The sequence below is a fragment of the Gymnoscopelus microlampas genome (assembly GCF_963454915.1).
Source record: "Gymnoscopelus microlampas genome assembly, chromosome: 4".
Taxonomy (NCBI): Eukaryota; Metazoa; Chordata; class Actinopteri; order Myctophiformes; family Myctophidae; genus Gymnoscopelus; species Gymnoscopelus microlampas.
The window spans coordinates 34,818,375-34,830,032 of NC_139941.1; the positions used below are offsets into that span (position 1 = coordinate 34,818,375).

Consider the following 11,658-nt stretch of genomic DNA (forward strand, 5'->3'; position numbering starts at 1 on the left):
ACAGGCGACAAATGGAAAACAAAGGCATCAACCCCCTCTTTATCCTCCCGGGAGACATGAATACAGATAGCCTAAAGACAAACTGGAAAATGAGTTTGACAATTCAGTCAAAGTAATGCAAAACGTGTTGTACGTGTTGTCAGAGAACTTGCTGTACCTGTTGTTAGACCCGTTACCACAGTACTAATAACATGTACGTTGGGAAAGCGTGACCCATTGTACATATTGTACTTGTTGTCAGAGCACCCATTGCACGGATTGTCCAGGTACCTCATGTGGTACACATTTGATGTCATCAAAAACGCTGACACTTTGATGACATGGGCATAACTGGAGAGAAACGCAGACAGACGGACAGATATACAGATACAGACCATTTGTGCATTGCTCTGTATTTGAATGGACTTTTGGACTGGAATTGTGCACGGTGCTACCACTTACAGTGGTGTAGTGGCAAAAAAGTGATGCAAATTTGGGCTAATCCTTTAGGCCGATGGGTTGGGGCCAATCAAGGAAGCCCAGAACAAACAGACAGACAGACAGACAGACAGACAGACAGACAGACAGACAGACAGACAGACAGACAGACAGACAGACAGACAGACAGACAGACAGACAGACACGCAGCACAAAAGTGATGCAATGCATGGCCAAACCGTGAGGCCGATGGGTTGGGTTGGCCAATGAACGAAGCCCGGGACAGACATACACATACACACATGGATGTCAGAAATGTATAGATAGATTATTAGGGATGTCCGATACTATCGGCCTCCCGATATTATCGGCCGATATTAGCATAAAAATCGATATCGGGAAAATATCGGTATCGGTTTTTGAATTTTTTATTTATTTATTTTTTTGCTTTATAAATAAGTTACAGGAGTTTTTACTGTATATGGTGTGTGTGATATGAAATTTAAGCTTACCCTAATCACAGTAATCCCCACATATATCGGTATCGGTTGATATCGGTATCGGTAATTAAGAGTTGGACAATATCGGTATATCGGTTATCGGTAAAAAAGCCAATATCGGACAACCCTATAGATTATTATTATTATTATTAATGTGTGAGGAGAAGTATGGTTGTTAACGATACTTAAGTACTGTAAAGATACTGAAGAAATAGTGTCACTACATGATTAAATTGTTCATATTTTGACCACTATTTAATGAACCCGGCCATTGATTGATGTCAGTCACCTGGTCAGGGCCGGGAGTATCAGCAATGTCATTCATACTTCTACTCTGGGCATGACCTGGAAGGAAACACAGCACAGAAATACTTTCATTTGCATTGTATTTACATGATCACAGCTTCAAAATGATATAACCTCTGTTCCATATCCACAAAAGGTCAGTCAAACTGACAGACACTCACGCAGGCGACCGTAGCTAGCAGACTGCTGCTGTTTCATGCGGAGGTCTTCAGTGGAACGGTTGGCCCCTGCTCCACCTCGGGACTGTGCAGGACTTCGAGCTGATGGGGGCAGAGAAACGCACAAGAACAAAGCAGTGATGAGCTGCATTCATGTCATAATGGGAATTGCAGCACATATGACGTGATTACTCAGAGCGACAGGGCAGAGATTGAGTTTTTGCTTTCCTTTCGGCTTTCCTTTTGCTTCTGACATCAGAAACTAAAAGTCCACCACAAAATCTTACATGTGCAAGTAGTTTTTACAACCTGAAGTTTGGCATGAATAGTATTTAAATAGGAAAGAAACGTTTCAACTGACAACAAAGAGCTTCAATGGCCATCTGCTACTCAACATTGCGCATGGGCCACACAGCAAAATCCAGCCTAAAATATTATTTGGGGGTTTCAAGCCACATGGATTAGGGATGTGTGACTAATTTCACTGCTGTTAAAAAAAATGTTTTGTAACAGATTACACGCCTAGTCTTAAATTAAGGAAACACGCAGAAAACTGCCATATTTTGCTCTATGAGGCCAAACAAACAACGTTGGACATTGACATGATATTAAAGGATAAGTTACATAATGATTAGGCTTCATTCACAAAATGTGAACAGAACAGAATGTGGACAGATTGCTGTTGCAATAAATCAGTGCATGGTAAATATATTCAGAATGCTCATTTTCTCTGGCCAAGATGGCACACTGGCCTGTTATTTTCCTCCATAAAAGTATTGAAGGCACAATTGTTCTTTAATCATTAATGTTGATGATTTGCCTTTGTTGTAATTTAATAATTTGTCCTCAGTGAAAAGAGAATAACTATGTTTTTATTGGCAATTGCTATGGCAATAAAGGGCCACAAAAAAATTAAGCATGTGACCTGCGGGCCTCATGTTGAGTAGCGTTTAGTTTAGTAGATGCAGGTAGGGTGAGTGTTTGTTCAGTAACAGAGGTCCCCTGTTTCTCCAGCTCTTTAATAAACATAAACTGCATTTTCAGGTAGGTGACAACATTTCAGCCAATCAGGGGAGAGTACCCATTCATCAGCTTCAATTATAGTGTTCCAGTGAAAGTTTTGCCGGTTAACTTCTTTGTGTCCTCACTTCCAATTTCACTTGTTTAATCTATATCCTGTCTAAGTATGCATTTTCTGTTTATTAAAGAGCTGGAGAGACATGGAGACTCAAGTTACTGAACAAACACTCAATGAGTACTAACAGTATGTAGTACATGTACTACATAGGGATTGAATATATTGACCTCTCTATGGCGAGTATGCTTTGACAAATGGTCGTCTAGCAGGGTCATTAAATTGGTGCATACTTATTATAACCAATGAAGTGTTTTTCCTGAGTTCCACACTAATGATATAATATCCATCAGCGCCAAGATTCAAGTATTGATAGCCTGCTGTATAATCCATCACCAACATTCCGTTGCATTAGAGCCCATGACAGCCATATCTAACCAGCAAACAACAACAAAAATCACATCTCTCTTCCAATTTATCTGGAGCAGTGAAACGATGTCTGCCCGGGACTCAAACGTACAAACAATACATTATGAATCCATTTAGCCCTATTTAATAGTGAAAATAGCCAATCCACATGCTCACAACACGGCTCAATGTTACACATTTTGAGCTTGTAAATCCGCTATTCTCATTCTGTCTGAAAAGTTTCTTGAAAGTTTCAGAAATTCAGATGTTTTTTATTATCTGAAAATCTATTGAAATAATACTAAGACAAATTGTAGGAAACACAAGTAAAAGGGATTTACTCATGTCTAATGCATGTACAATAGACTGGAGGATGCACAGAAGAAAACTGCTGTGTTTATGTGGTGGGTGGGTTAGTCTTCTGCTGCTGTCAAACTTGCAGATAAACATAACTAGAGGTTAGCCCTGGTCCATAGCGTTAGAAGGAGTTCTCCTTAACGCTATGGTACTTTCAGTTCTTTCCCCTCGCACCACGGTAGCACAGCCTCTCGTCTGTAGCAAAAATAAAAAATACACTTTTGCTACTCACCAAAACAAAGACGGTTTTATGGAGTTGAAAGCCTACTCTACTAAGTGGGAACACTCTGAGCCCCCCACCTCACGTCTAAAATACACTTTTTGGACAGAAAAGAAAATATTTCACTGGAAGAAAGAATCTGGTCAATAGGGAAATTCCATCGACCAGATCTGTAGAGGGCACTGTGGAGTAACCAAAAAGTGGAAAGAATCGAATGTACCATAGCGTTAAGGAGAACTCCTTCTAACGCTATGGACCAAAGCTATTAGAGGTCATGATATCTGACCTCTAGTTCTAGTTCCCTTTATTTGCCAAAAAGTAGATTCGTGATATATAATGATTCAGATAAATAAAAAATAAAAGACATTATGGGACATAGTGGAGGAAATGAAAACATGCAGAGTTGGACCACCAAATGGACAGGTCTGATTCGCTCCATTCGGTAGACTTCTTTTTCTCACTGTATTGTGAGATAAAACGGAGCGAATCAGCTGGATCCCAGGCTAATATTCAATTCAATTCAATCTTTATTTCAGACCCAGGAGGATCCATATCACAAGAAAACAACACCACACAGTAAAAACAGAAAATAAAATAAAATAAATAAAAATAATGCAAATAGCTCACATTGTTCAGTTTCTGACATACAGACATGTGCGCCAATGGTTCCACAATCTAGAGGTGAACCTGACAGAGCTTCGTGTGGGGTCTGTTATGACAGCGATTATGTCATTTACTGACTCCGATGCTCTACACATAAACCTATACATAAGGTTGCGTAGCACAGCAGCACAGGTGGGTACCCCAACACTAACAAACATCTGGCTTGCACTGGAGCTTCTTGGAGCTCTCAGCAGCAGCCTCATGCAGTCATTATAGGCCACTGTAAGGCGCCTGAAGCTGCCTTGCCTGAAGCGACTCCAAAGGAGGTAATAGTTGTGGGAGTCCATGGCCTAATGAAATTAAAAGGTTTGAGTACCACTGAACTAAACAATTACATTTGTGACGTATGTACGTATTACGTCACAAAAAAAAACTATGTGACAATGTTTATTGTTTAAATTTGAAACTCACTGGGAGTGGAAGCGGCGCTGGATTTCCCCCCCCTGTTGAGCATGCCCTTCTTGGTCTGGTGTTTGTGTTTCCGTAGCAGCACAAAGCTGATCTGCTCTCTCAGGTCTGGAGATATCAAGCCTTCCTGAATCTGCCGCTCGATGATCTCATCTGGAAAATACAGATTTGATAGATTTTTTATGTATTTATTGACAACATTTCACATACATGACCATATAGTGTATTTCTATCTGTCAAAAGGACAAACACAAAAAAGCATGAGAGCGTATTACCATTGTGGTCCTTTAAATGAGTGTTCTTTTCTTGTTTTTTTTTTGTACTATAGTACAATAGCAAAGAATAACATGGGTACTGTAATTAGATGTTCCATCAAAAGTTGTCTTTGTTGTCACAAAGGCTTTATGTTTTCTTTTTCAAATTCAGAGATCGGATTATCATTCCTCCCTTAAGTCTGAATAAAAACCTTGCCTGGTGATGAAAAGGAACCCAGACACTGTCAAAGAGCAACTTGAAACCTTCAACCCAAATATATTTTCTTAAAACATTGGAATAGTAGTGGCTCATGAATTTTCTAACCTTAGCTAATCAAGAAAACACAATGACATCCGTGAGTTGCACTGCCTGCAGTGACTCAAAGAGCACTCTGTGAGCAGCTATACACCTGAGTCTGTATTAAAAACTAAAGCAAAACTTTACTTTACAGTGACCATGTACTAAAACAATGTGACCAACCAAGAAAGTTTGATGCTGAGTGAGCAGTCTCATCTGGGATGTTTTTGTGGCCTACATACCACACCCATCACAGACAGTCACAGACCTAGTACATTCTGTATATTGAATCTTACTCCATAGTTTTACATGTACAGAAAGACTCTCAGGAAAGGACCATCAGCTACATGACTTCAATTTAACTGTAATGGCATAGGTTGGAACCGGATTAATGACTGGTCATTCTCTCCACTTTATCTTCGAAAGTACTGCTCTAATTCGGTGAAAATGTCTTCAAATGGCCTTACAAATACAATAGCCCTAAAGACAGTATGAGCATATAATCCTTCTTTAATAAGATAATATTAAACTGAATGGTGTCTCACCAACGATCTGAGGTAGTGAGTATCCGTCCAGGTCCAGTAGCACTGTGCCTGTCTGGAGACATGTCCTGAGTTCAAACAGACTGTGCAGGGATAGAGTGGACACGTGGGGCTTGCTCCATCTTTCTCCCCCCGTCTCTACCTTCTCCTCAAACTTCACCCACCTGAAGCAAAGAATTTATCATCATGTCAGTTTCAGAGCGATTTGAAATCCACAAGACACACCTGGGAGGTTTTTCTTTGCACAGGAGAATATAGGCAAAGTTTGGACATTGTCAAATGTCTAGCAGACTTTTCTGAAAAAAGTTAAAAGGTGCATGGTGTGCATGGTGTGTGTGTGTGTGTGTGTGTGTGTGTGTGTGTGTGTGTGTGTGTGTGTGTGTGTGTGTGTGTGTGTGTGTGTGTGTGTGTGTGTGTGTGCGTGTGCGTGTGCGTGCGTGCGCGTGCGTGCGTGTGTGTGCGTGTGCATGTGCGTGTGTGTGTGTGTGTGTGTGTGAGTGAATCATCCAGTCACCTGGCAGACTCCTTCCACTCCAGCTCATCTCCTTCGCGCTGCAGAGTGTCCATCTCTGTGAAGAGTGTTGGGTTGGGCTGGTCATCTTCCTCGCCCAGGATGTAACGAAGCCGCTCCGCAGCTGGAGACACTACAACACAAACAATGCAACATTATTGACAGAGATCCACACACTGCCATTTTTGGACATACAAGGTTTCCACCGACTGCGACAAAATACTTTTGCTTTGTTAGCATGCAAGGAAAGTCATACACAATACCAGCAAGCAAGCGAAACTTCACAGATGTTTTACTTAAATCCCATTGTTCTGATGTGAGGAGATAATTATTCTATATTGTGGGAAAGAATACCTGATGTCTAGTAGGGTTGGAAGTCTGACTCCCTTGAACGCAGTCAGTAATCTTTCCTCTAAGATATTATGGCCATTCCTATTCTACAAGAAGTAAATTGGGCGATTACCATGCTCCCTTTATTTGCCAAAAAATATATTAGTGATATAGGCCTAAAATGATTCAGAATGGTAGAGATAAACCTTTAACAAAGATAATAAAGGTAGAGCACAACACTCCTGTTTTAGCTGAGCAACAATTGATTTCAACATCCTATTACAAAATAAAGTTTTGAATGGTCTAGCTGCTGACTGTGAATAATGATTACCCTGAATATTCAAGAGTGCTGCCTTCACATAGCCTACAGTACAGTGTTATACCCACATATATTATGCTGACTCAGACTCGAGTAAGCATTTCTAACAAGAAACTTTAACTTAACTTTTAGTTACTCTGATCTTGGACTTTGTAAGTCACTATGTATGTCTGCTATAATATTTAAAGTGCAGCGAGAAATCAAAACATTGAACATAGAATTTTAATTAAATTTCAAGAAGTGCTCAGGGAGATTGTTCTAGAGCTGAAGGACCCTGACAGTAAACACACCCTTTGTCACCTTTTGTCTTCAGTCTCGAACTCAGGAAATAAATCCATAATCAATATAATGTCTAAATTGTAAATTGGATTCAACTCTATACAAACATGAAGCTGTAGGCAACAGCTTTTCTATACAATATCTTTTCCACTGAAAAGGAACATTCTTAGCCCTGGGGCTATGCTGTGGTCACTGACTCATGGAATAATAATTTGTGACAAAGCTCCATAAGTGAAGTTATAACCTACTGTATTTCTGGACCAATCAATAAATAGAATCAATCTATTCTACTGATAAATCTAACACATTCTGCAACTTATTATTGCCGTTAGTCAGAAACTACAATTACTAACATGGGATGGCAGTGTGGCTTAGTGGTTTGAGGAACATTGTTAATATATGATTTGGTGAAACACTAATTCAGTAAATATGAGATACAGCTGAGGTCTGTCAGCAGTACAGTGGTGTCTAATCACAGAAATGTCCTCGAGGATATTATTTATTCATTAAGATGTATTTCCTGAAAACCGATCATGCCTTTACTGCCAGGGTCCTTGGGCTTTGGAACAGCCTCATGGCTTCATAACTTTTTACATAATTTATGTTTATGTAATGTTTTTTATTTCACACTGCACTGTTTTATGTAAAACGCTTTAACTTTGTGCTTTGTGAATAAAGTGTATTATTATTATTGCTTGTATACAACAAACATTACCAATGCATGTTACATTACTTAAAGTAGTTTACATACTATGTACAGTATACCAAATAACTGGTATATACTGCAAGAGTGGCTTCATTAGTAAAGGCAAAGACATCAATAAAACACAGTTACAGTACCCATACTGTAGATTACGGAAAGCATCAGAATGATCGGAACGTGTATTTGATCGATCAGAAAGCCTGCCTGAAACTGCCCATTGCATAATATAGAAATTATTAATCTATTTCTGCTACTCTATACTCAGTACTGCCACAAATGAACAGGGTTCCTGATTACCTGCACTATACTGTAGAAATAGCCAATTCATTAGCTTATTTTACATGCAATTTATCTGAATCTAGTTCTTTTGCATGGAGGTTAACAATGGTCTCATGTGAGTTAATGTGATCGGCCCTCCAGGGTTTGACCCATCAGTTGGTGACAATATTATTCTGAACCAATACAGACAGCTATAGGGTGAGTACTGTACAGAGGGCATGCTGTTAAAGGCAAACAGGGATCAATTATATTGAACTTGAATTGTACAATTGACTCCGGTAGTGAAGTAACCCTTTTATTGACTGTGTGCATATTACAATGGGCTTTACTTGTGAAATGTTTGAAAGTGGGAGACATTTCTTCATGAGAAAACAGCATTAGATTGCATTTAGCGATCTAATTAAGATTCAGAAACCCACAATCCATGTGGGATTCTATTTACTGTACGATCAATCCCCTGATGAAGACCTAGCATCGATCACACACACACACACACACACACACACACACACACACACACACACACACACACACACACACACACACACACACACACACACACACACACACACACACACACACACACACACACACACACACACACACTTGACTTCCTATAATGATAATAATATAGGCCTCATGCCTTGGGGATTTATTTGTCACAGTGTATTTGCACGTGAAATTTGTCCTCTGCATTTTATCCATCCTATAACAATTAGCAGCAGTGAACAGCCATTGTGCAGCGCTCGGGGAGCAATTAGGGGTTAAGAGTCTTGCTCAGGGACACACATCGACACATTGCTGGCCTGGCATGGAATCGTATCGTACCTGGGACAACCAGGGCCTCTGGCTCCCCAGGTGGGCTCACTAACCACTCAGCTATGGCCTACTGGCAGCGTGTACAAGAAATGTACTCTCTCTGTAGTGGTCTCTGTAGTGGTTTGCTACAGTAGATTAGCCGTGGACGTACAGACTACGGGAAGACATATGGACACAATTAGGGGGACATACATACAGTACTACATACGGATGAACACCCTAGACGGCTGGCTTGCCCCTTAGACGCCATGCCGTCAAAAGACCTGCTATTCAACTGCTGCAAGCAACAAGCCAATTAAAAAAGCCATTGACCATATTCAAATTCTGGCCATTTTGCTCTTTCTTTATAAGCTACTCTTAGCTAAGAGCAAAATGTGATGAGAATATGAAGAGGACATTATCTGCCTTCTCTACTAGTCATGGCATATGTGTTCGCTTGTGAACAACTTGACTACTGAGAGCTGAGTTACGTTTAATGGTTGGGCAAGCCATCAAGGGTAAATAAAGTGGTAATACGAAAGACGGAGGGGCTTGCTGTCTTTGTTAACTACAGTACAGATGGTGTAACCCTGGTCATGTGACTATAAAGGGCTGTATCTGTACCATGGACATACTGTAGAGCTGTTGGCTGTAGTTCTGAGGCCATATTATTTGCACTGTAATTACTGTTATTGTGTACATTCTACGAGGGCTGACATCAAACTGCAGGGCAGCCTGTCAGATGTGCTGCTAAGCAACACTGGCGCTCCCCAAGGAATCGTGCTGTCATCCTTCCTTTTTTTCTTTTCTTTTTAAAAATAAATACATTTAGAGTAGCCAATTATTTTTCACCCCTTTTTCTACCCAATGTAGTCGTTATGCCAATTAATTCCTCCCCACACACATTTCTGTGTTGTCACTGCTGTCATATCCTACTGACTCACCTGCCAATGAGGAGCCACCGCCGGGAGGACGTAGCCTTCATCCTACTCCTCCCGCCCAACACTCCCCGCTGACAGGTGCCGCCCCAGCCCGTAGGAGTACGTGCAATGACCAATATGACCCTCCCCGCTCGGCTTCCCTACCCCGAACACGGGCCCATCGTGTTCGTGTAGACGCTCGACAAAGCCGGATGCACCACGGTGGATTCGAACCCACAACCTCTGTGGTGGTGGGCAGTGACTTCACCACTGCGCCACCCCAGCGCCCTCCCTGCTGGCACTCTTCCTGTTCACCATATACACCATATACACCTCTGACTTCCACTCCAATTCAGGTAACTACAGAACTCCTCCTTTGTCATCATGGATGACAATGAGGAGGAGTGGTGGAGAGCTTTGCAGGGTTGCGTGACAACACCCCATCACCAACATTGGAAAGGCCAAGGAGCTGGTGTGGTGGGCTGGTGGCACAAAGAAGCCCCCAGTATCCATCACATGTGAATATGGTCATTGGAATCCCAGCATCGGACTTACTTGTGCGGTTGATGTCGGGGACATTGTGGTCTTGGGGGGACATGAGTCCTTCCTCCAGGTCCACATCTCTGTAGCTCTCATGCTCATGCTCGTGCCCGTGGTGTCTGTGGTGAGCGTAGCGTCTGTCGCTCTCCATGTCTGACGTCTCGCGGCTGGGGCGTCTTCGTCTGCGCTTCCGTCTGTATCCACTCGGCACCGGGACACCGATGTAGATGGCCTGACGGTCTGTGGACAGAATGAACAGTAATAAGTACAATTAGAACCAGGTCCGTCTGTTTGTCTGTCTGCCTGTCTCTTCTGTTTCCTTCTATGTTGAACAGCATATTCAACTTACAAGGAGGTTCATTGGAAACCTTGAATGTGTGCCAGACCTTTTAGCTAACAAGGGAATAACATTATATTAAGAAAACCACTGAAGTGGAAATAGCGGCACTCCAAAAGTTTTTTTTATCTTTTATATATATGCAAAACTAGTTTGGCTCTAGTGCAAATTTCTTTATTCCTCCGGCTAATGTGTTTTGGCCTCAGCCTTCATCAGAGCAAGTTTAAAATGTGAGCAGTGGTGGTACAGTACATGCCTCTCTTTTAGTAAAGTAAAGATTTGAGTCAAAATGTTCCCTTACATAGCAATCTAACACTGTGAGTTTTGACCTCTTAGATTAAGGGTCCACCATTGGAAAACAGAAGTTGAATGGGTAATTGTTGTGTTAGTAATGATAATCATTACGTAATAATATAGTGCAATTTCCCTTTGAGAGGCATGCATGGCCTTTAAATGAATTAACCTGGTGAAGTGGAAGAAAGATTTGACCTTTTCTTTAAGCCGAAATCAAATGATGTATGATATTTTGTGAAAATAACAAATATTTGAAGGCAATATTTATGAACCAAACGCTTGACTGGGATCCAATAATGAACGCAAATTGTCAGATGATATCTTTCATTAATCCCCCATACATAGGGGAGCATTTTCATGAATGTTAAATTACTTTAACAAACTATGAATTAATTATGATTCATTGTTCTCGCCCCGTTTATTAATGACAACAACATTCATCGAGCACAAGTTAACATTCATGAAGGAATGCATTGCAAACTCAATTACTGTACGTTTGAAATCAATCATTTTTTTGTCATGTGTACGTAATTGTCCTCTCTTTTACTGTATCGTTGCTGTTGGGCAGAAACCTTTTATCTCCATATTTCAACGTTTTTCCGTAAACTAATGCCTTACTTTGTCATGCTGCTACAGTGTCCCACAAAAGTAGCAAGAATAGTCGATCTACAAGATCACATTACATTACATTACATTACAGTCATTTAGCAGACGCTTTTATCCAAAGCGACTTACAATAAGT

At 40.9% G+C, this 11,658-nt stretch overlaps 1 protein-coding gene across 1 annotated transcript in view; it reads right to left on the reverse strand.

Annotated features, from left to right (window-relative positions):
- The window catches only part of slc4a5a (solute carrier family 4 member 5a), a gene marked incomplete at its 3' end in the record, with an annotated part of 28,168 nt that extends 21,980 nt beyond the window's left edge, over positions 1–6,188 (reverse strand). Inside the window, exons 1-5 of the mRNA XM_084055700.1 lie at positions 6,121–6,188; positions 5,610–5,770; positions 4,516–4,665; positions 1,385–1,483; positions 1,207–1,262 (exon numbers count right to left, since the gene is read on the reverse strand). Of these exons, the coding sequence (XP_083911826.1) occupies positions 1,207–1,262; positions 1,385–1,483; positions 4,516–4,665; positions 5,610–5,770; positions 6,121–6,173 (519 nt within the window). The 5' untranslated portion in view covers positions 6,174–6,188. The remainder of the gene's footprint in view (positions 1–1,206; positions 1,263–1,384; positions 1,484–4,515; positions 4,666–5,609; positions 5,771–6,120) is intronic.
- Positions 6,189–11,658: the final 5,470 nt, after the last annotated feature.